Source organism: Nannospalax galili, unplaced genomic scaffold, assembly GCF_000622305.1.
Source record: "Nannospalax galili isolate Female #2095 unplaced genomic scaffold, S.galili_v1.0 scaffold497, whole genome shotgun sequence".
NCBI lineage: Eukaryota > Metazoa > Chordata > Mammalia > Rodentia > Spalacidae > Nannospalax > Nannospalax galili.
In genome coordinates this window covers 821298-848457 of record NW_008339354.1, presented here as the reverse complement: position 1 = coordinate 848457, position 27160 = coordinate 821298, and the positions used below count along the sequence as shown (strand labels likewise).

General features: G+C 48.9%; 1 protein-coding gene across 2 annotated transcripts; it reads right to left on the bottom strand.

Moving 5' to 3' along the window:
• Positions 1-13: 13 nt before the first annotated feature.
• On the bottom strand, positions 14-27160 carry Slc22a1 (solute carrier family 22 member 1). Of its 2 annotated transcripts, XM_008833874.2 has the most exons (11): positions 26583-27160; positions 19183-19286; positions 18560-18714; positions 17336-17504; positions 15443-15557; positions 15174-15280; positions 11527-11741; positions 8233-8341; positions 5260-5372; positions 3807-3906; positions 14-222 (listed from the first exon to the last, which is right to left on the bottom strand). In XM_008833874.2, the coding sequence occupies exons 1-11, from the start codon at positions 26991-26993 to the stop codon at positions 156-158; spliced, it is 1665 nt and encodes a 554-aa protein (XP_008832096.1). In that variant the 5' UTR covers positions 26994-27160; the 3' UTR covers positions 14-155. The 2 variants fall into 2 exon arrangements, with proteins under 2 accessions (XP_008832096.1, XP_029419809.1); XM_029563949.1 differs by lacking the exons at positions 3807-3906; positions 5260-5372 and having other exon boundaries at positions 26583-27084.

Sequence of the window (27160 nt, the reverse complement as noted above, 5' to 3'; positions counted from 1 at the left end):
CAGAAAAAGCAAAGACGTTTCAGAAAACGCTTTAGACTGATATCAGTTTGGGGGCAGGCAAACATGTAGAAGGGTACAGGAAGGTGAGGGCTTCTGAGACTTTCCAGCGAGTCCCACTTTGTCTCCGCCACACAGCTTCTGGTTCAGTGTCCTTCTCAGATGCCCACAGATTTGCCCGTTTGGACCTGAAGGTAAATCGTGTTCTCTTTGGTCTTTGATTTCCTATAGAAGCAGAAACAAAAATTAAAGTTAATGAATAAATAATCAATACCTTGCTTCTTTGTTTATTTCTCAAGCCACAGTCTCGCAATACAACCTTTGCCAGCCTGTCATTCACTATGTAGACCAGGCTGGCTGCAGACTCACTGTGTAGATCAGGTTGCCTCAGCCTCTCAATGTATTGGGATTATAGGTGTGAGCCACCATGCCTGGCTAAACAATGGACACCTTGATTAAGATATATGTAAAGATGAGACTCAGGGAACACTGTAGAAATCAAGGGGCTATGGTGGCTTGAATGAGAATGCCCCCCCTATGCTCCAAGTATTTGAACATTTGGTCTCCAGTTGGTGGTGCTATTTTGGGCGGTCTTAGGAGGTGTGGCCTTGTTGGAGGAAGCATGTCACTGGGGGCGGGCTTAGAGATTTCTTAAGCCTTGCTGTATTTCCAGTCACTCTCTGCTTCCTGTGCCTGCTTGAAGATGTGAATGATCAGCTTCTGCTCCTCCTCCAGCCACCTCTACCACCATGCCTCCCGGCCATGATGGACTCTTGCCCCTTTGGAACAGTAAGCTAAATAAACTCTTCGTTTTATAAGTTCCCTTGGTCATGGTGTTTCTATCACAGCAACAGAAAAGTAACTAAGACGGGCACAAAGAAAGAAAGAACCAGAGGATTGGGGAGGAATGCTGTGAAATGCTGTCTGTGGGACATGACATGACCATTGTACCCATGAACTCACTGCAACTATGATTGCCTGCACAAGATCTAGCCAGTGAGACCAGTCAACATTCCAACAGGCAGCACTCTTAGACTCTTGAGTTAAAAAAAAAAAAAAGAAAATAGAGGCCATCATGAGGGGAAGGGAAGGGAATGCGTTGGGGAACCTAGGGGAAGTGGGATGGGGGCATTGGGGAAAAATATGATCAAGGTACATTGTGTGACTTGTATGAAATTGTGAAAGAGTAAATAAAAGGTATTGTGCTTAAGAAAAAAGAAACTTGGAAAGTTGTGTGCAGAAGGTCTCAAAACATGAAGAGAGAGTGAGAGAGCCAGCATCAGGGAAGCGTAACAGTGGGCACAGCTGGCTGTGAACTGTTTCTGTGTGGCCTGTAAGGTAAGGATTTTTTTACACATTATACTAGGTGGAAAAATCAAAATGAAAAGATTTTTGTGACAGTTGAAAGATGAATTGAAATTCAAGTTGCAGTATCCCTAAATACAATTGTACCAGAGCCCAGAGATACCCGTTTGTGCTGTTTCCTGCTGGGGGTGGGGGCAGGATTCAGCAGTGGCAACAGACACTGGGCTAGGGTCTGAAGCACTGACTTCAGTCCTGCCCAGAAGAGTTGCCAAACCCCAAGTGCAGTCCTGATGCCTTGCTAGTTGCTTCTAGCTCAGGTCCAGTCTAGATGCAGAGACCTGGATCGTGTCACTCTTGCTGTCATCTGTACAGTGGGAAAGGTGGCAAGAGCAGCTGCCCCCCGTGTTCTGAGAGGATAAGGCAGGATGCACAGACACTCACCGCAGCGCATGGCAAGCGCTCCATAAAGACTGGTGGGTGTCACCTCCACACCCCACTCCCTGCTCCTTCCCCAGAAAGCAGGGAAGGGAGGGTTATTGAATTCTCTCTGGCGAGTGATTGTTTACTCCTTCAGAGATCACTTCTTACCCATAGCAGAAAGCAGTCTAGATGGTGCAAGGGTGGCCCAGGATGGTCTCTCTGGGCGCCAGGAAAATTATATTTAGAGATTCTGAAACTTAAATTTCATTTCATTTTTCAGTTGACACAAAATATTTCATTTTGATTTTTTTCCACCTATTAGAAATATAGCGGCAGGGGGTCCTTACTTTACAGGAGTGGAGAAGGTAGACCATGAGACAATCAATTTTATATACCGTGAAGAGCACTGTGGGTAATGGAGGCTGCACGGGGGTGGGGTTCAGAGCAGGAATGCTCAGCCTCCCCTGCAGGGAAGGAAGGGCTACCGAGATAAAGTATTAAAGATCTAAGGATGACCGAGTGCCTATTAACAAATTATAAAGAAGCACGCTGAAATCAGATCACAGAACTATTAAGAAGGTCAACATGCGGGGCGTGGTGGCACATGCCTTTAATCCCAGCACTCAGGGAGGCAGAAGCAGGCAGATCTCTGTGAGTTCAAGGCCAGCATGGTCTATGTAGTGAGTTCCAGGCCAGCTGGGGCTACAGGGAGACCCTGTCTCAAAAAGACCAAAAAAAGAAAAAAGGGTCATCACGAATGAGAAACACTGCAAGTCTACACGTGCTTAAAATAAAGTGTCCCTAGTCAGTGCCGTGAGCCCCTCATGTCTCACAGCGAGGTTCAGAGAGCCTCTACCCAGGGGTCACAACAGATAGAACCCATTCACACCAATTCCTGGGCTCACTCTCTTCATCAAAAGCAAGGAATCCACACATTTGTGAGCTCCCTTTGTGATTCTTCCACATAGTAAGTTTCGAGGATTACTGAGGAGATCACAGTCTGCAGGAAGAAGGGAACTTTAAGGCTGGTTGGGCACCTGTGAGATGCCTAGGAGTGGATTCTTGCCAGTCACTCGGGTTCTCTGGGTTTCTGCTGCAGCCCTCAGAATTATCATTGTAACTGCCTCGCAGGGGAGGAAACCAAGGTGTTGAAGGGTTCACTGACAGTCCCTGAGCCACATGGCCACATCTGGGTTTATACCAGGTTCCTATGACTCCCATAGCCATTGTCTTGCTACTGTGCTGGGGGCTTGTGCTGGGGGCATGCAAACCCTTGCTCCCAGTCCCAGAACTGAGTCTTGAAAGGAGCCGGAAAGATCACCCCACAAGGCACTTTTTCTTTCCTTCCTTTTGTTTTTAAAAAACTGATTTAACAACAACAACAACAACAAAAAAAAAAAAACCTGACAACAATAGAATCAGAAGCCCCACTCTGGAGCACTCTGTTGTAAAGAATGAAGATTCGAAAGTGGCTAGATAGATGGTTCAGTGGTTAAAAGCACTGGCTGCTGTTGTAGAGGACTCCAGTTTGGTCCCTAGCACCAACATGGCAGTTAACAAGCGTCCATAACTCCAGTTCCAGGGGATCTGATGCCCTCTTCTGGTCTCCACAGGCATTGCATGCTAATGCTGCCCTTATATACACACAGGCAAAACACTCACACACATAAAAATAAATGTTTTAAAAAGAATGGAGGTTTGAAGTCATTCTTTGTAAAGAAAGTCACAAGGAATCTGAACTAGCCATTGCTAAGTACAGAAGACAGATTTAAAATGTTCCCAAGTCAGGGTGAGCCAGGGATCTTGGTACTCTAACAGTCTACGTGGCTGACAGATGCCAACAGTCTGTGAACGCAGTGTAGGACAGCTGTCCACTAAAGAAGCATGTCCTGCTCTCTGCTTCTGGGCACACGATTAGTGGCTGAGTTTTGTAGAAGTAATGCCAAGTCCACAGGTGTCTGTAAAACTCTCCAAAACCTTCAAGGTAGAGTGAGTGAGAGCCAGTGATGACAGGGTCAGACCGCGCCCGTCCCTCAACAGGGGCTGGGACCACGCCCTCCCACCCGCAGCACCACAGGCTTCACCTCTGGAGGTTCTCTGCATCTTCAACGGTCTCAGGCAAAGCCACACCTTTGGTCTCTGGAAGAAGCAGCGTCATTGCCCCAGCAGTCAGGCCCAAAACCCCTTCAAATGAAACAGAATCCGAGGAGGAGCATTAGAGGATAGCGGATACCATTTCCAGAAATGATCACCATGAGCCAGAGAGAAAGCGGGAGGAGAGGCACTGCTTATCAGTGCTATCGGGAATGTTAGGAAAAAAAGGGCGGTAGCAAATTTAGAGAAATGCTAGAGTAAGGAAATACAGTATCACCCCTGCTTTACCTCTAGTGACACATAAAATTCCAAAGCAGCTGTGCTTAAGTGTGAGGATTTGTGGGACTGGGTACCTCGAGACTCGTGTAAATCTCAATTTTAATTACTTATGATAAATAGATGATTGTTAGGTAGATAGTAGATAGATAATAAACAGACACACTGACACATAGATGGATGATAGATACATTGATACACACCTAAATGATACATAAATAATAGATACATAGATAGGTGATAGATACATAGATGACATGCATAGATGGATGATAGATACATCATAGATACATAGATGTTAGATACATAAGTGATAGATACATAAATGATACATAGATACATAGATGACAGATAGATAAGTACATAGATGATATATAGATACATAGTTATTTAGATAGATACATACATACAGATGTCTAGATAGATGACAGATGGAGACATAAAGCAAAGCTAACATACATGTGGGCAATACCCCTCATTACTCTCTCTCCTCCCTCCATCCATCTCTCACCCTCTCCTCTCCCTCCCTCTGGTCCTCCCTCCCTCCTTCCTTTCTTCCTTCCCTGTCACTTTCTTGCTGTCCTCCCTTCCCCCCTCTGAACTCTCTCGCCCATCCTTTCTCCATCTCCCCGTCTCTCCCCTGCCTTTCCCTTTCATTCACCTGTGCATGACAGTTGTCTGCGCACAATCAGCCACTTTGCCTTTACTGAGTGGGTGAACAGGTCTTGCAGGCCTCATGCCATAGGTGTGAGTGCAAAAGCAGCAGCCTCATCCTCTTTCACTAGTTCAGCTTTTTAACAATAAAGAGGACGCAGACTTGATTTCCATGTGTGCACCACTACACTCAGGAAGAGGTGATCATTCAAATATCACACCTCCAATAATGGCATGTTCAATGCATAATACTTAGAAGTTGAATGTATAAGGAAGCAGGAGACTATCAAAAAATTATCAGCCTATGGAATGCAGGATGCATCGATGCATTCTGGAGCCACACAATATAACCCTCCAACCACTTCTTATGAATTGAATCTTGTTACTATTTTCCGATGAGCATACAGAATGAGCCAGGAGACAACCGAAGCTCAGCAAGTAGCTGTTGAGCCCTCACACGAATCCCTCCGCCAGGCTGGAAAGAAGGAATCATGAACGCTCATGAAGCCTTACCAAACAAAATGAGGGGCAAGTTTTGCCAAACATCCATCAGCCTGAAGACCATGAAAGGGGTAAAGATCCCACCCAGGTCACACAGGGAAGAACACACCATCATCCCCAGGTTCCTGGAAAGATACAGAGAGGCAACAGGTTGCATTCAAGGATCTTATTTTCCAGCTGTTAACCTCATCCTAGAGCAAGCATGAGTGATGAGTCAGGGATGTATAGTGCTCAGTACTCGATAAGCAAGCCGCACGGCCCACAAGGAGCTGTGTGGGCCAACAGCCCTGGTATGGAGAGAAGACAGCAGCAGGAGGAGGGAAAACAGGTATATGCTGACCACTGCTCAGACAGCTGGAATAGACAGCCTACTGATGGACTTGCACTTCCAGATGCTTAGCCCTTAGCCTTAGCCTGAGCTTGTGATCCTTTGAGAACTGCTAGAGGCCTGATGGAAATAAGAAGTACACATGTTCCCTGATTTAAATTATGCCTACAATACAAAAATACAATCTTTTTTTTTCTTGGTCTTTTTGAGACAGGGTCTCTCCCTGTAGCCCCAGCTGTCCTGGAACTCACTGTGTAGACCAGGCTGGCCTTGAACTCACAGAGATCTGCCTGCCTCTGCCTCCCGAGTGCTGGGATTGAAGGTGTGTGCCACCACGCCCGGCTACAAAAATACAATCTTTATTGTGGAAATAATTCTAAACTATTTGCATTTTAAATATAAATTGAATGCAAAGATGACATATTTTGCAGTAAAGAATAGTCAACACATCAAAGTAGCTAAGGGAAGCTCACTATCTTAAATATGTATACTTAAAAATGAGTAACTGGCTGGGCATGATAGCACTGTTTGGCCTTGCTCCATAGAGGACCAGGAACTTGGTACCTACCATGCTTTCGATAAGTATTTAGATAAGCCTGTTTGTTAAGGAACTAGTCACTGGCCCATGCTGCTATGGGGAAATGGTGGAGCCTTAAGAGATGGGGTCCAGTGGCAAGAAGTTAGGTCATTGGGAGTATGCCTTGAAAGGGGAGATGGGGAAACCAGTCCTTCCTCTCCTCCCTCTCCTCCCCCCCTCCCGCCACGCGTGCACGTGCATGCATGTATGCATTTACTTCCTGACCACCCTGAGGTGAGGAGGCTCCTATGCCAAACAACCCAATGATGATGTATTTAGTGTGCTATCTCCGTCCCACAGCAATAGGGCCAAATGAGCATGGACCTCTGACAGCAGGAGTTAAAATAAACCTTTTCTTTTTCAGTTGATTATGTCAGGCATTTTGTTACAGTAACACAAAGCTGACTCACACAGTACCTGTGACAGTTCACACTTTGAATCAGTCCTTTGGATCTGGTGGCCATGACAATAGGATTGTTGGTCCCAGATATTTTAGACTCTGTATTTAGAAGTGCCAGCATAAAAGATTTTCTCTTTAATTTGCCTTCATCTTGTCCTCAACCCAAGCAACTTTTTTAAACAAGAGTCTAAGACATGGCCTTTTAATAAAAAATTGGCAGAAGAAAGAAAAAAAGTGGGCCAGAGTTATTTCTGTGTCTTTCTGGCTGTAGGCATTAGATGAGACTAGAGAATTAGAATAGTTCTTAGAAATTTTCACAATAACAAAGGGAAAAGAAATGGTTTATACAAAAAAAAAAAAGAAAGAATTTAAGGTAATAAACCAAATTCTAACAAAGGTCAGGTTAAGATAACAGGAATTGTTTTAAGTTTCAAATAAAGTAGTTCCTTCCCCCATTAAAATGTTCTTTACTTAAAAGTAAGCTCCTGGGACTTCAGAGATGGCTCAGCGGTTAAGATGGCTGCTCTTACAGAGGATCTAGGTGGCTGACAACTGTCCTTAAATCCAGTTCCAGGGGATCTGACACCCTCTTCTGGCCTCTGTGGACATTGTACAACACAGGTGCATTTACACACATGCAAGCAAAACACATATAAAGACAAACAAATCTCTTCGGCACCAAAGCACGAGCAGCAAAAGGGAGATGGTGGACGGAATCAAAATTAAGGCTTCTATTCATGGCAGGATACCGTCCACAGCGCAAGAAGGCCGCCTACAGCACGGAAGAGAGCATGTGCAAGATCGGAAATCTGATCAGGAGTTAACATCCAGAATCTGTAAGAAACTACAACCTGACAACAACAAAAAGCGACCCAATAACAGGAAGTGGCTTCACTGGTCATATCTCTAAAGAGGAGAAAGTGGGTCACTAGGGTGGGCCTTGATGGTGTAGTCTGGCCCCACTTCCTGTTCGCTTTCTACTTCTTAACTCTGATGCAATGTGACAAGCTGGCTTTCCACTTGGCACCAGACCTTCCCCACCATGACAGACTGTCCCCTTGAACTGTGAACCAGACTAGACCCTTCCTTCCTAGCTGCTTTGCCAGGTATTTTGTCCCCGAAGTGAACAAAGTAACTGATACAGTGAGACGATACACACACACACACACACACACACACATACACACACACACATATACACACACACACATACACACACACACATATACACACACACACATACACACACACACATATACACACACACACATACACACACACACATATACACACACACACATACACACACACACATATACACACACACACATACACACACACACATATACACACACACACATACACACACACACATATACACACACACACATACACACACACACATATACACACACACACATACACACACACACATATACACACACACACATACACACACACACATATACACACACACACATACACACACACACATATACACACACACACATACACACACACACATATACACACACACACATACACACACACACATATACACACACACATACACACATACACACACATACACACACACACACACAGGTGATGTTTTAGAAATGCTGGTCTTCCCCCAAGCCCAGCTATTATTCCAATGCTCTTCTCCCTCTGTTTCCTCACCTGATGAACGTAGGATACAGCTCAGCATTTACCAGGCAGATCATCTGTAACACAATGGTGGCTCCCATTCGGCCAAGACAAGCAAGGGTGATGTTCAACCAGTGCAGTTCTGGAAAGAAACATGAAGATGATGCAGAGACCACAGTGATGAGGGGGATGCTCCCTGAGTGAGCCAGGGGTATGCTCCCAAGGGAGCGAAAAGCCATCTCTTCTAGTTCTTTCTCTGTCGCTGTGATAAACACTGATCAAAAACAACATGGTAAGGAAAGAGTGTATTACATCTTGAAGTTCACAGTCCCCTGATGATAGACTCTGAGCTGTAAACCAAACAAACCCTTTCCTCTCCAAGTTGGTATTGGTCAGTATTTTATCACAGTAATAGTAATACAAAGTAACTAGGACACCAGGCGACTCTAGCTTGTGTCTAGTTGTGTCAAAAACTAACCAGCACACCACCATGGGCTGTGCTGGGACCATGAGCTGGAAGAGTCTATGAAATGGTCCTCTCCACCCCTTTCATTTTGGTATAAGTAAACTGAGTCCTGAGAGATTTAGGACTTGCTAACAACATATTCTGGAAGGCTCCATCATGCAGAGGAAAGACTGAGTAGTTTACATCTCAGCTCTGCCTCCACCAGCTGTGCCTTGGTTTGCTAAGCTCTCAGGTGCAATGATCACGCACAGCTTTCAGGGTGTTGGGAGACGTGGTGATGATACAAATGCCCGGTCTGATCATAGGACTGCACACCTGGCATTCTGGTTATTGCATTCAAAAGTACTTGAGGTACAACAGGTATGGGATAAACACAGCTTCTATCAGCAGCAGCCCTTGAACTAAGCCTCAATCTAATCCTTATTTCCAACCAAAGCATCTTCCTCCTTAGACTCCCTGTGAGCCCCAGCAGGCTGCTGAGGGTATTACTAGGGCCCAGAAGTCCTGTCCTCGTGGCGGGAGGACAGCAAGTATAAGCTTTACTGGGAGCATGGATTGTCACTAACCACCTACCTTTATGTGGCCTGCCTTGCTACTAGTGCTCAAATGCATGTGACTCTGAGACAGCCTTCCTCCCAGATGTGTCTTCTTGACCCTGTCCCCAGACACTGATGAGTAGGGAACACTTGATTGGTAACTTCCCCCAAAAGTGGAAGCTGTTTACCTGTGGGTGCAATCTCGTCTCTGCTCTCTGTTCACACTAAGCATCCAGTTAGAGCCACTGGGACGGGTCAACATCCCTGCCCTCAGAGGACAGATAAGTTCACTCTGTACCTCAGGATGGCAGGAGCCAAAGGTTCCATGAACACTGAGGTCTTGCTGAGTCACTCCTGCCCAAAGCCACCAACGGCTCTTAACCATACTTGGTCCAAGGCCACTGTCTCCAGCTAACTCAGAGCCTCTGGCTAACTGTTCCCATGACTGCTGGATGCTAGGGGCTTAGATGCAAACTCCTCTCTCCAGGCAGGACCCAGCTCTGCCCCCTGGGGTCCTAGCACTTGCTGGCCTGTCTACGCATCCCTTTCCTAGATTCCCACACAGCCCTCTCCATCCCATTCAGGTTTGCCAAGGCCTCCTGATCTCAATGTGCATTCCTCCTCACCCTCCTCCCCTCTGGAATGTCAACCCACCATGGCAGGGGCATTCTCCAAACTGCTAGATGCAGAGACTCTAGGACCCAGAGTCTCCCCAGAAGGCCTTAAAATACTTATGGAAGGCATTAGGAGATAGGGACTGCCACATAATGTGAGGACCAAGGAGGAGGCCGGTGGACAAGGACATGGGAGACTGTCGCAGAATGTGGAGAACCAAGTCAGGGCCAGTGGAGGTGCTGAGGCCGGGAGGGTCCTGGAAGCAGCAAAGGACCAAAGTCCCTGGCTCTGCCAGTCAGGGACCATGTGGCCTCGGTCCTCTGCACCCTTTTCCTGGCATCAATGCTGTGTAGTTTAAAAATCTTACTCAGGAGTCAAGAAACAGGGATATGGGGTGTGGAAAGTCTGCTTTGGGGGTACTCTACCTGGTCCCTACCACCACCGAGCTTCCTCCGCACATATAACCCCATATACCCTTTCGTGTGTCCTGTCTAGCATGGCTCTTGAGGAGGCAGATTTCTTGAGACCCTTTCCATCACACCCTGCACAAGAGCTTGCCAAAGTGACTCAGCAAGGCCTTAGTGCAGGGCCCAGCAGTAAAAACGGGAAAATAGCAGCACTGCCTCCATAGGAAGCTACCATTTCCAAAAGCAATGAACATGAAAGGCGGTTTATGTATTCAAATTGAAACTGCATAAAGTAACTCTGCCTGAACTCTCTGTGTGGTGGGTTTATCTTGGATTGTGTGGACTAGTGCCCATACCCAGCAAACAGCTACCATTGGAGACTCGCAGGACCGGGCACTGGGGGGGAGGCGAGACAACCAGAGTGCTCCAGTGTCTCTGGGGGAAACAGAAAGTGGCCCAACCATCTTTGGAAAGCCACCAGGTGTCTACTAAAGCTAAGCCTAGGCTTCCCTGTGTGCCCAGCCAGCCAGTGTGCTCATAAATGTGTCCCCAAGGGAATGAAGAACACGTGTCTACCAGGGAGACACGTGCGTAGTGTCTCAAACACAGCTTTACCTCTAATGAAAAACACTGCAAGAGACAATCAGTTTCGGGGGCCAAGCAGTATGATGTTCATAAGAGGGCGACAATAATAAAAGGTAAAGTCCAAGGCTAGGAATGTAGCTTCGTAATAGAGCACTTTACCTCTAATGAAAAACACTGCAAGAGACAATCAGTTTCGGGGGCCAAGCGGTATGATGTTCATAAGAGGGCGACAACAATAATAAAAGGTAAAGTCCAAGGCTGGGAATGTAGCTTCGTAATAGAGCAGTTGCCTAGCCTGTGCAAGGCCCTAGGTTCAAATCCCAGGAAAAAGAAGGGGGGGCAGTCATGTGACCACTTGACCAAGCCTCACAGGTGTGGTAGACAGGGCAGCTCCACTTACGTGTCTGAGCCGATCTGTGGCAACAGAGATAGAGGAGGTGGTTGCAGGACGGTGATATTGATCCTGAAGGACTGGGGGCAGGGAGGGGGGACACTGCCAGGCTCTCTGGTTCCTGCTACCCAAGTGTTGGTATATTTAACGAATTGAGTCATTCACTTAGAATTTGCTCATCATGTTTGCAATACCTCAATCTAAAAACGTTTCAAGTCTAGCCAAGGTAACGCTACCTCTTTGTTCTTGTTCTAGAAGCTTATCAGGGGGTTACGACACTAGCCCCATAATTCCATGGCTGAGAAACCATGAAAGCAGACATCTTACCATGTGGGATAAAGATCATGATGAGGCAGGCTGCCCCAGCCACAAGATTCGACAAAGCCATCGGGTAGATGCGGCCCACACGGTCAATGGTGCCGAGGATGATGAAGGCTGCAGGGAATTCCACCAGAGCCGAGTAAAGGAAGTCAAGGTAGAGGTTCCCGCCCGTGGCCCCTACATGCATGATGAGGCCTTGGTAGAGCACAGCACAGCTGAACCTGCAGGAGAAAAGACCCCAGGTCAAAGGCCAGCTCTGAGGACCCCAGCCTGCCTGACAGAAGGGCATGCTACTTGGTACGTGATATCCTGGAGTGGACAAAGAGTGTCTTACAAGGGTCCTTGATGGGAATTTATGTAACCCACAGATGTGACAGTGTGTCTCACACACATCCCCAAGACTTCTACTTTTTTAAAATTTTATTTTATGTGTATAAGGGTTATGAGTGCATGAAAGTGCACCCATGTCGTGCAGTGCCCTCTGAGGACAGAAGAGGGTGTCAGATCCCCTGGAACTGGAGTTACGGATGGTTGTTAGCCACCATGTGGGTGCTGGGATTCAAACCCAGGTCTTCTGCAAGAACAGCCAGTGCTTTTAACCACTAAGCTCGGACTCTCTATTTGTTAAAACTTCTCCCCAGAACTTCTGAAACAGGGAGATGGGGAAGAGGTAGCAACCAGATGCCCCTTGCTTGCTGCAAGCTTGGGCACCTGGCACTTCGCCAGCTCCACACAGGATGACCTGCTCACACAGCAGAGGCCCACAAGGTTGACCACAGGTGACCATAGGATCTGAGGGTCAGGCTGCTTTGTAATCTGTGTGATCACTGTAAAACTAACTGAACTCTCAGTACCTCAGTTCCCTCATCTCTAAGCAAGGTGATAGTGGCAGGTGTTGTGTTGGTTTGTTTGAATATTCACTGAGTTGACAGACAAAGGTCGGTGTTATAGCTCAGAACACATAGTAAAGGGAGCTTGTGTTACCATCAGCATCAGCATCGTCCTTCCAAGGTCCAAGCTCCACAGTACAGCTAGCCAAGGCCCTGGCTCCACAGTGGTGGTCCACCCTCCCACCAGCACTGTCTCTAATAGGTGTCACTCCTCTCCTTTCTTCACCCACTACATGGGCTCCTCCACCCATGGTAGGACAGCATGGTAGCTATACAGACCAAGGACACTTAAATCACTAGCTCAACTAAGTCTAAACTTAGAGGGTCCTCACAGTTGCATCCATGTTTATATTGTGTGGTGAGATTTGGGTCCATAAGAAGCTACTGTCTTATCCCAGCAAGCAAAATGCCTCTTCAGCCCTCCCTGAGATCATAGCTGATGGGTTAATGAATATGTCTCCTTGCTTTGTAGAAAGCCTCCATCAGAGAAGCCTCTAGTGCTTCTGTGTCTAGTCCCAAACTGTTGCTGATAGGACAAAGGTCAAGACAGCAAGAAGGATGGTGCTTGCCCGCAATCCAGCAAGTTTAGATAGGCCCAAATCCCACCATGTTGGTTAACCAGTTCATTGAAAACAAGTCACATAAGACTGATAAGCGATTCACTTAAGAGAAAACTACATTTAACTCTGGCACGTCTGTCAACCAGCCAGTGAACAAGTGCTGTCCTCTTGTGGCAGAACTCAGGAATTGCTTATACATATTCAAAGGGGGAAAACAGCAACTTGTGATGCTGAGCACTTCCTGTATCTGTGTTGGACATCATTCCAGGCCCTCCACACAGATCATTCCATTCACCCAGTTGCCTATGGCTAGATGTATTATTGCCCCCACTGCTAATGAGGCCCCTGTGTCCACAGACAGGTGTAGGTATTCTCTTAAGACCACACAGCCATGATGTGGTGGCAGGTCACTTGGGTTGCAGAAATGAAAAGAGACAGACGCGGGCTAGGGAGACGCGGGCTAGGGAGACGCGGGCTAGGGAGATGGCTCAGTCAGTAACATGCTCGCTGCACAAGCACAAGGACATAAATTCAGATCCCTAGCACCCATATAAAAAAGCCAGTGTGGTAGCACATGTCTGTAACCTCAGAGCTGGGGAGGCAGAAACAGGAGGATCCCTAGGGCTTGCTAGCCAGCAAGTCTAGGCAAATCAGTGAGCTCCAGGTTCAGTAGAGACTCTGTCTCAAAAGATAAGGTGGAGAGTGATAGAGGAGGACATCCAGTGTTGACCTTGGGCCTCCACGGGCACATGCTCTCTCTCTCTCTCTCTCTCTCTCTCTCTCTCTCTCTCTCTCTCTCTCACACACACACACACACACACACACACACACACACACAAAGAAAAAAAAAAAACCAAGCAGGTAGAGGGGTTGGGTGGGAATTTTCTCAGGTCCACATCACAGGAGGCTGTGCAGGCCCAGGAAAGAGCACTGCTTCATCATCACTGGATCCAGCAGCCAGTGGAGGGCACAGGAGCCAAAGCACAGCCTGTCTTGAGAAGCACAGCCCGGGGGAGGCAAGTGGACACAGGCTACTGTGGTGGCTCCAGTGAGAAAGACCAACCCTAACAGAGTACATTCAGTGAGCAACAGCAGAGCCGGATGCGTTTTCAAGGCAGAGTGGTTAGGATTTGATGAGGGGCTGGGCGATGAGGATAAGAGAATGGAGCTGTCAGGCACCTTCTTGAGAGGAGCGGTGTGCACGGGGGCAGAGGAGAGATCCGGGCAGAACTGGAGAGCAAGGCCTTGTTCCTATCTGCAGCGGGTGCAGGTGCTGCTGAACCAGGCACTGAGCGTCAGCAGACACCAGCAGCAACTACTCAGGTGGCTGTAACGCCCATGTGGCCAAGCCTAGGACCCCAGAGAAGGGACTGGATTGTAGGGAGGCCAGTGGGGAGGTTAGCCTGGTGCCTAAAGAATCTGGAGAAACTCTACACAGCAGTGATTATTCATTCAACTTTGGGCAATTATTTACAGAGGGCCTGCTATGTGCCAGGTACTGCCCTACTAGATATCTCTTGGTTCTACTAAAATCTTACATGAACAGCAAACAAGGCAGCTGGGTAGTAGAGCAGCTCATGGTCAAGAGGTAAGGCCAGGGCCGGGCTGCTCAGCCCTGGCTGCTGAAATAGTTGAAAACTCACTTTGCTTTGAGGAGACAGCCGTGTTGAGGGGCGACTGGTGTCCTGAGGGAAGAGCTGGAGCTTCCTCCCTATGAAAGCAAGTGGAGGGGCACAGGGCACTGGAAGGGCACAGAGTGGCTATATCCATGTGCCAGAGTGGCCTTACCACGGGTCACAGGTACACAGGCACTCGCACTGGGCCATAAGGTTTTTAGATATGAGAAAATACACTTCTTACTTGAAGGCACCAAGAACTACCGTGGCAGCCTCTTCCATCTTCTCACACCAAGTCAGGACCCAGCTGCCCCCAGAAGATGAGACACTTGCTAGACTGAGGTGGCCTCGAAAACCCTCCATCCTTTACCTTTCTCGTTGCTGACCTCTTACCTCAGGGGTAAAAAAAAGTCCTTCTTACTAAGACAAGCCTTTTCCCGATGGTCAAGGAAGAAATAAGGTCTTTTGAAGACTTTGAATCAACAATTGTGGTAAACTCCTCTTTATCCTTTCTCCACCGAAATGATCCTACAGTGTTTAGACAGCACGTGGATCAGCCCCTAGGGGTGCTAAGGAAGGGTGCTCACCACAGGTACATCAAGATAAGAGTGTGCTTCCTCAGGTTGGGTGTGCGGAACAGGTCTGCAAATGAAGGGTTCAGCTTTTCGGAGCCATCTTCCTCCACAGAGAGCATCTGGGAGAGAGATGGATCATCATACCTGGGCTGTGTGCCCTGGACAGTCCCCCCCTCCACCAGGGGCCCCAAGTGGACTAACAGGAAGCCCCAGGGGCATTTTCTGAATCACACACCTGGCCCCTAATCCATGAAGGGAGAAACCCTTCTGAGCTCCATTACCTTCAGATCAGCAGGGGGTAACTTCCCGTTCTTCTGGGCAATGTGTTCCATTGTCCTCACGGCTTGAGTGGCTCTCTTCTGGGACAACAGCCACCGAGGGGACTCTGGTACACACCTGTAGGCACAACTCATCACACAGGGTAGTTTTCCCAAAACTCACCTCACTTTAACCCCCGTCGGGAGTGGTGCAGTGATGTGGCTCGGGGCAGCCCACCCTCTTCAGGTGGAGCAGTGAGTCCTCAAGCCACTAGTGGAGGAAGGCCAGGGTCACAGTGTGCTGGGTGGCTGCAGCCCATGCTGTGTGACCCAAGCACAAGCTCTGAGGGACACCTGCTAAGATTCCCAGAGTGGAAAGGAAACATGGCTTCCCTTGGAGCCTTGTTTCTGTAGAGTCCCATCTCTCCCAGTGGCTGGGAACTCTGTGCTAAAGAAATACACAAAATACACACTGAGTAGGTGCCTCACACAGCCTGCCCTGCACACATCAGGACATTCCTGTAAATACTAGGTGTACTGAACAACTACCACAGTATTTCTTAACAAATAGTGTTCATTTTCCTGTACAGATGGTCAAACAACATGCTATTTCTACCTTCATTTCCGTTTCTTTCTTTTTCTTTCTTTCTGAAACAGAGTCTTATCCTTTTCAGTCTTTTGGCTAAGATCACATAGAGACAGGGTCTTGTTACACAGCCCAGGCTGGTCCCGAACCCATGACAATCCTCCTTTCTCAGCCTCCTGAGTGCTCAGATTACATGCATGCATCAATGAGCAAGGCCAGATCATGCTTTCTATTTCAAATGGAGTCAAGAAGTAGCGGTTCAGAAATTGGGACTCTAGTGCTATCATTCTGAAAACTCAGGTCTGGTCTCACCCTGGTCAAACAGACACACTTAGCCCAGGGTCTTTTCCTGCAGAAAGCCCCTTGTTTCACTCTGGCAGGGAGGGGACAGGCTCCTCCCAAACCCATTCAACAGTCTTCAGCTTCTGTATAGAAGCTGGGCCTAGTCCAGTCTCCCCCACAGTGAGATTTATCCCCAGCAAAACTGGTAATGAGTGAAATACGTCTTTCTCTGGGTCTTTCTCCCCTCTCCATAGTGAAGCCTGGCTTCAGATCGTGCAAAGTGCACATGGCTAACGCTTGACACCCATTTGGAGACTTCTGTTTTAGGAAAACTCAGTGGGCACTTTCTCCAAGAAGGCTACTCTGAGAAGCCCATTCATTCATTCATTCATAAATTCTTTCAACCAAGACCAAGTGCCTACTGCATAGCTGGTTGAGAGGCAGGGAAGAGCCTTAATGATGTGAAAAATGAAGTGGGAAGGGAGGCGGGAAAGAGCATGAGGACAGAGGGGGAGGATGAAGTAGGCACCAAAGTCAGAATATCTAACGTAAGGCAGGGTCCCTAGGGGTCTCTGGGGACTGCAGGACATAGTGAGTGGCCACAGTAGTAATAGAATCTCTGTGCTAGACACTCTACGTAGATTATCTCCAAGGCTTCCCAAGGCCTCAGGGCAACACACCCAGATCCAAGGCTGAGGCAGGTGTCCCCTTCGCCTTGTGCTTCTGGAAGGTGTGCGTTCTTTGGCCCTGAGCTGGAAGCCAGCCCTTGTGTGCCACTTGTAGCTCCTTCATTCCTGTCTGCCTGGGTGAGATGCTCTTTCTGAGGATGGCAACCCACATCACGAGAACCCCTAGCAAAACTACAAGAATGGCATGCTGGTGTGTAAGCACCAAGCCCCTGGGCAGCTCTATATGCCTTTAGGTTTGTGGTTCTCAGAAGGTGACCCATGTGGTAGCAGAGATCAGCACCCACCCTCTGTCTCCCTGAGCCCAGCCCTGTGAGCAGACGTGGCATGGAGCAGGAAGGCCGTGCAGAGCCACTATCTCACCAGTAATACAGCAAGAACAGGAAGATGGGCAGAGACACCGCCAGCTGGAGCCAGCGCCAGTCCCTAATGGCGTAGGCCACCCCGGAGAGCCCCACTAGTCCCACCGTGAAGGCCATCTGGTACAAGATCGCAGCAGTCCTTCTGTAGCCAGAGCCGACAAACTCTGTGACTGAAAGAGAAACAGTGGTCAGAGGAAGTTTCCAGGGAAGGGGCCTGGAAAGAGGTGTGCTCCTGAAACCTGCTTCTCACCAGCCACAGGCCGAATGTATGTGGCCTGAGCAGCTGGTAGGAGACCAATGTGTATGACAGAGGGAGGAACCGTTTTGGGGGCATAGGAGGACAATGTCATGCTGTTCTGCCATATTAAGAAATAGTCAAGAAAGGAGACTGAGGGTCTGGAGTGAACAAGAGGGGCACAGGAGGGAGCGTCCTGAGGCTAACAGATGCATCAAGGGGCCAAAGTCTTCTGAGGCTCGTACTGCATCCAGTTCAATCCATTACAGCACCTGTCCGTAGGCCCTTCTCTAGCCTTCACCAAGGAGAACAGAATCGCGTCTCATCTACCTTGTCTCCCAGCTCCTCCCACAGTGCCTGCGAACAGCAGCAGGGCTCATAGGGATGACCACGTGCTGGGCACTGCTCTGGGCCTATCAGATACCCACTACCTTGACTGCTTCTCACAGCAACCACAGGACGAAGGCAACACTGTTACCCTCATGTCCAGGCTACTGAGGCTGCACAGAGATTATGTAACTTGCCCAAGATGATACAATGCACAGTCCTGGAACACTGACTCATCATCAGCAAGAAGGGTGTCGTAGACTACCCTGCCCTTCGTCAGCATCGCCAGTGCAATCATTCTTTCTCAAGGCTGCTCTGCCCTCCTGTCTAGCCAGCTCATGTCTATCTAGGTTTTCATTCAAGTTGAGTCTGACACCTTGATTTTAGAGAGCTGCTGGGTGTTTTGTTCCTACCCACAATGTTAACATATTCTCTACTGCCCCCCACTTTACCGACCCTCACCGATATGGCTACAGAGAGAAAAGGAGGCCACACCCATGCCACGCCAGTCCCAGTCACACAATCAACTAGCTGCCTCCATTTCCCAGGCCCTGTGGACATTCCCTGCCCCCAAAGTCCCATGTGCACAGTTGACTCATTTTGCTCTTCCCTGTGACCTCACCCTCATTGACCACACCCCCCTCCCCATCCATGTATAGTTACTCAGGGTATAGCCGGACACCCAGCTGCCCTTGCTGACCGTGCCCTGCAGCAAGCGGAAGAGCAGCATGGATGTGTAGTCGGGGGCCACGGCTGTCAGCACGCCTGACAGGGCTGTGATCAGGGTGGTCACTAGGAGGCACAGCTTTCGTCCAAATCTGCAGGGGCAAAGGGGTGGAGGGCATGAAGGATCTGGTGTCAGATATGCACATACCCACCTGCCTACCTGACGTTCCTCCTGTGTCTTGAAGGCCACTCTAATACATCTACAAACTCTGTACCTCTGAGCAGGGATACCTGCCTTCAGCAGGAGCCCAAACCCACAAACAGCTGAGATCTGTCTGCTTCTAACTCTCTCATGTCAAAATGACCTGGTGACCACCTGCTTGCTTGGGCACCCTTTCCGTCAGCCCCTTCCCACTGTCCAATCCACATGCCTCTTCCATGACTGTCCACCTTCTCCATCAGCAGCCCTAGAAGCCTAAAGCCCCAGTCACACTACCTCTTGCCTCCACTGCCCTCGGTGATGGATCCCAGCCAGCCACACTCCCCACCCTTGCCACCCAGGGAACCCATTCTCTGGGAAGCCTCAACGGGTAGGCTGGACTAGGCTGCCTTTCACATACCTGTCCGCGATGTAGCCCACGCCCAGGGAGCCGAGGAAGAAGCCTAGGTTCACGCAGGACTGAAAGAGGTCCACCTTCCAAGCCTCACCACACACCAGGTCAAACTGTATCCACATGGAGAGAAGGCCCAAAACTCACAATGGTGGGAAAACCAGCACCTAACTCCATCCTCCCTCCAAACAAAGCAAACTTGAAGATAAAGTTGATCTCCCCAGATTGGTTCATAGTTTTTTCATTAAGACACAATTCAAGGTTCCAGTGAGTCAGTAAATATCAGCATATTCCTAGCACTACCCTGTCTGGCTTCTTCGTGACCCCTTGCATCCCCCTCGTCATGTTCATTAAAACAACTGCTGTGGGTTGCTTTGGTCATTGGACAAAATGCTACCACTGGACAAAATGTCTTTCTAAAAAGAGCAAGAACAGATGAACATCCCCAGAGGAGACATGGCTGCCAGGTAAGCTGTCAGTAAAGGAATACAACTGAGGGCTAGGGAGATGGCTCCATGGATAAAGTGCTTACTGTGTAAGCAAGGGGACCTGAGTTCAAATCCCCAGTGCCCAAGTAAAAAACTGGGCACAACAGTACATGCCTGTAACCATAGTGCTGTGGGTTGAGCTGAACAGATCCCAGGGGCTTGCTGAGTCACGAGTGTAGCTCCAAGTTCAGAAACCCCACCCCAGACAGATGGAGAGTAATAGAGGTAGACAGGAAAACACTCGATGTCAACCTCTGGCCTTCATGGAGGAGCCCCTGCACACACACACACATTCTCACTCTCTCTCACACACACACACACACACACACACACACACACACACACACTCACTCACTCACTCACACAACCTAAAAAGCAAACACATGTAACAAAAGAAATGGAAAGCCAGGCATGGTGGTGGCCAGGCCTGTGATCCCCTCACAAGGGGATTGCTGCACATTTAAGGACAGCCTGGGCACTATAGAAAGACTCTGTCTCAAAAAACAAATGAAAAAGAAAACAGCAAAGATGCCAGACACAGTAGCACAGGCCTATGATTCCAGCACTCAGACAGCACAGAAGCAGGAGGATCAGGAGTTCAAGGTCATCCTCAGCTATGTATTAAGTTCGAAGCCAGCCTAGACTATATAAGACCCTGTCTTTAAGGGGAAAAACAGAACTATAACATGTTTTTCAGAGCTGGTTACATGTAGATATCATGTATTTTACCAAATTCTGTTCCTCATCATGACATCTTACCATGACTAGGAAGCTATGGTGGGCAACAGCAGATAGGGGCCCAGAGACAAAGGCAAGACAGTGGGGAGATTTGGGGGACAGCTAGCAGCTAACGTCCAGGGGTAGGGTCTGAGAGGTTGCTCATATGCCAAGAGTCAGAAGGAGGAGTCAAGGAGGAGACCGGGGAAAGGGACAGCCCCAGGTGTACACTCGTGTTTAGAGACCTGGAGGAAGAAAGGCCCAAAGCACAGGGTGACGGCATATGCCCAGGCAGGGCACAAGGCCTGTGTCTGGCATGTCATTTTCTCTTTAGAACTGGATAAGGCAGACAGGGCAGGCTCCAGGAGGCCAGACATAGGAGCTGAGCCAGACCCTTTGCCCCTTCCCAGTGCTGGCCCAGCCCTTCCACCCTACTGTCTCTCTGCAGAGTCATGGCTCCACCTGCCTACACGCTATGGAATGTGACAGTAACAAATCACGTAGCAACTTGGGGCCTCAGTTTCCCAGCCTAAAAAAATTCTCACTGAATCACTCCAGGGCTTCTGTGAGCATTAGAGGTGAGAAATCATAGTAGTTGGGTTTGGTAAATGATAAACCACGTTCATTTAAATTCTGACTTTCTCTTCGCTTACCCCATGACTCTAAATTTGGCCTATAAGCTATACCCTTTGTCTTCTCATGGGGGCAAACACTCGGAACCCTGAGACAATGCACTCAGCTGACTGCAGTCTGACTGCCTGATGGCTCCTTAATAGGAGCACCTTATTCTTCTATGTGAGCCCATGCGTTGCCACCAGACTTCAGGAGGGAGTGGGAACCTGCCAACTTGTGCCCATACACTTGGTATGTCCCTCTGAGGCCCTGGTTTTCCAGGTTTCCTGCCTGCCCTGTGTTCTAACAGAACTCACTGGGACAGATTGGTCCTGGGTGTTAACTGGATATCCAAGGCTCTGTATCTCCATCTGCCCAACTGTCCTTTGTTGCCTCTACCCCATCTCCCAGGACAACAGTCTATGTCTCACTAAATTTGCAGTGTAGAGGAGGCCCCTGGACCTCAATTCATTACCCTCTTGTCTGTGGTTATTTTTATTCTGATTTTTGCAAGTAAGTGTTGCTGTAGGACAGAGTGTTGCTGTAGGACAGAGTGTTGCTGTAGGACAGAGTGTTGCTGTAGGGTGCTCTGACCCTTTTCTCAAAGGTGGGGATGGCTTCCCTGCCCTGGGACTATGTGTGGAGCCAGACAGCTGCCAGAGCCAGAGGCCTTTCTGGTATCAGCCTTACCATTCAATGCCACTTCGTCCTAAGAACCAACTCTGTCCCCAGTGTCTAGAGCCCTCTGCAAGACTTGCAACGCTGTATGTTTCCTCCACTGCAAACGTGTAGAGAAGTTGGGCCTACATAAAGGCAGGGATGGAGGGGGAGGGGATTCCTGGGCCTATTTCCTCTCCTGCTGAAGGAGCGCTAGGGCTATAATCTTCCCAATATATAAAACAATATTCACCAACTTGCTCATCTGAGGCCCCTGAGTCCTTGTGAAAATACCCATCCTCTATGAGTTTCCCCTCAGTGCGTTCCAGATGAGATGGAAACACAGGTAAGCTTGGGAAGCACTGGTGTGGCCACCTTAGCTCACCTCTGCCCAAGGCTGTTCCCTCTTGTTCAATGCCCAGAGCTGGTGGGCCAGTGGCTCTGTAGCCTGGTGTGGGGACTGTGGTAAAGATGGGACTCATGGAGAAGACAGGGGAGGCAAGAGTCACCAACTATCCCCACTCCTTCTCCAGGGGCCTTGTGGCTCTAATCCCTTAGCCTTTGGGTGGGTGTTAAACAAAAGTTCATCTTCGTCCCAAAAGCCAGTTATAATGTCCAAGGCCATGCTGTGTTAAAAATTAGTTCAACAGAAATGAGTAACTACAGTTAGGTCCCAGTCTGTGGTTCAGGATAAAGAATGAGGCAATTGATTTGAAATCAGCCAGAAGGAGAAATAAGTGGGAGACAGCACCTGGCCAGGCACCAACCTCCACTGCCTCCTACCCTACCCCATCCCTGCTTCTTCCACATGTTCACACATATGTGTTGTATGCATGCATATGTGTTTGTGTGAGTGCACATGTGGGCACATTTTTGGGTACATGCACATGGAGGCCAGAAGTCAACAGTGGGTATCTGCCTCTAGCACACGCCACCTAATTTTTTAAAATCCGTGTGTGTGTGTGTGTGTGTGTGTGTGTGTGTGTGTATGTGTGTGTGTGTATGATGTGTGCACATGCAGTGTGAGTGCAGGTGTGTTCATGTCACGGTGCACATGTAGAGGTCAGAGGACAACCTCGGGTATCAGTCCTTGCCTTCTACTTTGTTTGAGATTCTCTCTCTCTCTCTCTCTCTCTCTCTCTCTCTCTCTCTCTCTCTCTCTTCTTTTTTTCTATTTAGTGGGGGGGGTGTGTGTACATGTGTGGAAGTCAAAGGACCCTTTGCAGGAGTCAGTCCTCTTCATCTACCATGTGGGTTCCAGGGACTGAACTCAGCTTGTCAATCAGGCTTGGTGGCAAGGGCCTTTACCTACCCACTGAGCCATCTTGTCTTCAGTCCTCTGTGTCACTTTGCTGCTGTCTACACCAGGTTAGCCGGCCCACCAGGTTTGGAGGATTCTTTTTCCACTGGGATTATAGACGTGTGCTACCACACCCAGCTTTTTATAGGAATGCTGGGGATCTGAACTCCGGTCCTCTTGCTTGCACAGTAGGCACTTTACGGAATGAGCCATCTCCTCCAGCCCTCACATCTGGGCTTCTTATTACCTTCGAATGTCTCCAAGTAAATGCCACCAGCTTTCAAACTCAACCCAGCACAGTGCACTTTCTTCTAAAATCCAGCCCTCTTACTGCTTCCCCCAAACACAACTCAGAATCTTCACCAAGCTCTACTTTGTGGCTTCTGAAACTTCCTTCAGTGTGTAGACCATCAATTCTTTCTCTACCTTCCCAGGCTGCTCCTTCCACTGGGTTCCAGCCTGGTGCTCCATGGCTCTCTTCCCCCACTGCCCCCAAGCCAGAACCCTCAGACAAACTGGATTCCACTCATGCAGCCTCTATATCTGCCATTCTCCCACAGCATCCATGTGGGCTGACATTTTTCAAATCACTTTTTTTTTAAAGATAGGGTCTCATGTAGCCCAGACTAGTCTCCAACTTCCTATGTAGTCAAGAATGATCTTGAACTCCTAATCCTCCTGCCTCTACCTCCTGAGCGCAGTGATTGTAAGGCACTCCTGCACCACAGTTTATGCAGTCCGTCCCAGGAACTGAACCCAGGGCCTCAGGCATGCTAAGCAAATACTACCAACTCGGCTACATCCCCCAGCCCTCCCAGACCTCTTTTCTTGGCCCCCTGTACATCTCCTACCTCTTCTGAAGCCTTCAACCCCAACACCCATCTGATTCTGAGTCACTCACCAGATCCATCTAAATAAGATCAAACTCTTTCATTTAGTAAGGGTGTGTGTGTGTGTGTGTGTGTGTGTTTAGCAAGTTAAAAAATGGAGCATGCTCAGTTAACTTTGAATAAACTATAATTATTTGCTTGTTTGAGACAGGGTCTTACTCTGTAGCCCAGGCTGGCCTGGAACTCACAGTAGAGAACAAGCCAGCTTCAAACTTGTGGTGATCCTCTTGCCTCACCTGCTCAAGCTCTGGGACACAGGTGTGAATCACAACTAGCTCACTCTTTTTTTAGTAGACATATTATCTATGAAATGTTTATGTTTATAACCCCAGTTATCAGAAGAAAATATCATGTAATATCTACAACCTCCTTGTCCTTTAGAAAATTTGTCTACGGGCTGGGGATGCGGTGCAGTTGATACCCTGTTTGCTCGGCATGCACAAAGCCCTCATCATTGAGTAAAACAGGGTACGGTCCTGCAAGCCTAAAATGCCTGCACGAGGGAGGCTGAGGGAAGAAGATCACCAAGAGTGATCCCTGGCTGCAAAGCTACATGGTGAGTTAAAGGGCAGGTTGGGCTACTGAGACACTGCTTCAAAAACAACTACTTGGGGGCTGAGGGCTTTATCCAGCCAGGCACAGTGACTCATGCCTGTAGTAATAGCCACTCAAGGGCCGAGGTGACAGTCATGTGAGCTCAGAAATTTGAGTCCAGCTTGAACAACACAGCAAAACCCTTCTTCCCTTGCCCAGTTGTGTTTAACTGGGCAGGGTATACTTCATCTGGCAGCTATAAGGACTCCATATTCTAACCCTCAAGGTGAGAGGCCATTACATCCTTCCAGGTGACTCCTCTACATCTGCACAGGCTGCCTCTCCCTCTCTCTCTCTCTCTCTCTCTCTAGGAAGAGAAAGGGAAGGAGCCCTAGTAAGAGCTGATATTGCCCAGCTAAGCGGAGCCATTGAAGACTGACTGGTCAGCTGAAAACCTCTGATACACACACACACACACACACACACACACACACACACACACACACACACACACACACATCTGCTCCCACTCCTGGCTGGTCAGAATACACCCAAGGCTCCATTTAAATGCACCCCTTCTAGGATAAGGCTGAAGATCAACTCCACATCATCACATGGCCACCGGCCCCTCTCACCTGCTCACAGAAGCTGTACAAATGACGCTATTAAGTGGATACTGGCTTCATTCTCAATATGCCTCCCCCTCCTCTCTGTGCCGACTGCAGACTCCCAGGGTGGACCTCAAGGCTAGGTGGTCCCCTCACAGTAGCTGTGCTTACTGAACAAATGAGTGGTGAGCAGATAGGCGGGCAATGACATTGACCCTGGTCAAGCAGAGTTTTTCTCAGGAACATGTTAGTCAGCTCCTAGATTTCCATGTGGCATGTCCCTGCAAAGTGAGCCATCTGCCACTCCAGATGCCTGATGGCCAGATGTCCAAGTTCCAGCACATAAGGCAAGGTGACCCAGCAGAGTGCTGCACAGCTCAGGGGGAGGGAACACTGGGCTTCCCTCCGGGAGCAGCCCTTACTGAACTGATGTTAAAACCGCTACGGAAAGGGGAAAAAGAAGAAAGGAGCCCCAAGAAGAGCTGTGTGCATATTGGAGGGTGGGGGCTAGGGAGGAGGAGGGGAGGGGAGGGGCCTAGGCCTCTCATTCAAGGTAAACTGTGCCTGGCCACAGTGAAGCTATCATTAAAACACCCTCCAGTCTGGGCTTAGGACCTCGCCACTGGACAAAAGTGCTCATAGCATCAGAAGAGTTCACGGAGGCCGAAAAAAAAAAAAAAAAAAAAAAAAAAACCTAATGGCATTTTTCACTAAAAGACTCTCAAAGTCAAGTGCTCAAATAGCCAATTTGGGCTATAAATAATCTAGTCAAGCCTCCTTGGAAACTTTTGCACTACCTCCTAGACCATAAACTGTGTAACTTTATGTTTGGTCAGTACCTTCCCAGTTCTCAGCTGAACCTTCTCACACAGTAAGTCAAGTTACTGCAATCCCTGTTTACCCACAAGGAAATGAAGGCTCAGAGAAGCTGAGCAACTTACCCAGTGATGCTCAGCTAATAAGAGGTACGGCTTGAGTCAGATAAGTAATCTGACCCCAAGTCAAGGTGATTTCCATACTACCCCGACCGCCATTGTTTGGGTCACTTTCGATCGCCTGGGGAGAAGGGCAAGGTTCCACAATACCAGGTCCAGGAAAACAGGACCCAAAGTGAAGACTGTAGGTTCTGAGAGCAGACAGCAGGGTAAGGGAAAAAAGTCCAGGCTGGGCCAGCAAGACAGCTTATAGGGTAAAGGTGCTTAGCACCAACCTTGCTGTCTGGAGTTCGAGCCCCAGGATCCACATGGTAGAAGAAGAGAACTGATTCCTGCAAGTTGTCTTCTAATACGCACACAACATGCCATGGCATGCATACCAATACATACATGCACACAACACACACAAACAACAACACTGTTCCCACAGGACAGTGTTCAAATCTTCAGAGCACCTGCTTGTGTGGCTCTGAGCCTTGGCTTCTTCTCTGATACCCAGTGGTGGAAAGGACACAGGGGGCCTGGGCAGAGCCCGCCACCTGCCCAGTGCACAGGAAGGTGGACCCCTCCCTCCTGCTTGATGAGAACAGAGCCAAGCAGGATTTGGTTCCAATGTCCTATCTGTTCTGGAGGCACCACATTACCCAAAATGAGGAGCCCGTTAGTACCTCTGTGACAATGGAGGAGCCGGGCATGTCATACACCCAGCCGTGTTGGCAGGGGCTCAGAGGCAGGTGGCTCCGGTTGGCAGCCAGGCTGGACAGAGGGTCCACGCAGTCAAGGCTGGTCTGGTTCCAGTCCACGTCATACTGCATGCACTGGTGGAGGAAGGTCTCGTCCGCAGCCCCCAGGCCTGGCACCGTGTAGTTCAGCTCCTCTGCCAGGCTCCAGCCACATCGCTGGCTCAACTGGGCCACCCCTGGACTCTGGCAGCGGTGGTCAGGGGTGAAGCCCAGGAAGACGATACCCACGTAGATGGGGGCTAAGGCGATCGAGATCAGACATAGCAGCAGGAAGGCTTGCTTCTGGAACCAGCCGAACTCCCCAATCTGCTCCAGAACATCGTCTACGGTGGGCATGGCTGGGCAATGCCCTCACCAATGTGGCTAGATCTGCTTGGGGCTGCCACCAGAGCTGCCTGCGACGTCTCATTTAAAGATCTTTGAAATGGGGTGGTTTTCAACGAAGTTGCTGCCCAAGCACGAAACATCTGGAAGGCACCCAACCAGAAATAACCTTTTGCCCC

Excerpts from the sequence above, each read along its gene's own strand:
- Slc22a1 (XM_008833874.2), bottom strand. The coding sequence starts at position 26,993 with ATGCCCACCGTAGACGATGTTCTGGAGCAGATTGGGGAGTTCGGCTGG. Across the intron at positions 19,287-26,582 it reads GCTCCTCCATTGTCACAGAG|TTTGACCTGGTGTGTGGTGA; the intron begins GTACTAACGGGC and ends ATGTGGATACAG. Across the intron at positions 17,505-18,559 it reads GGTGTCCGGCTATACCCTGA|TCACAGAGTTTGTCGGCTCT; the intron begins GTAACTATACAT and ends TTTCTCTTTCAG.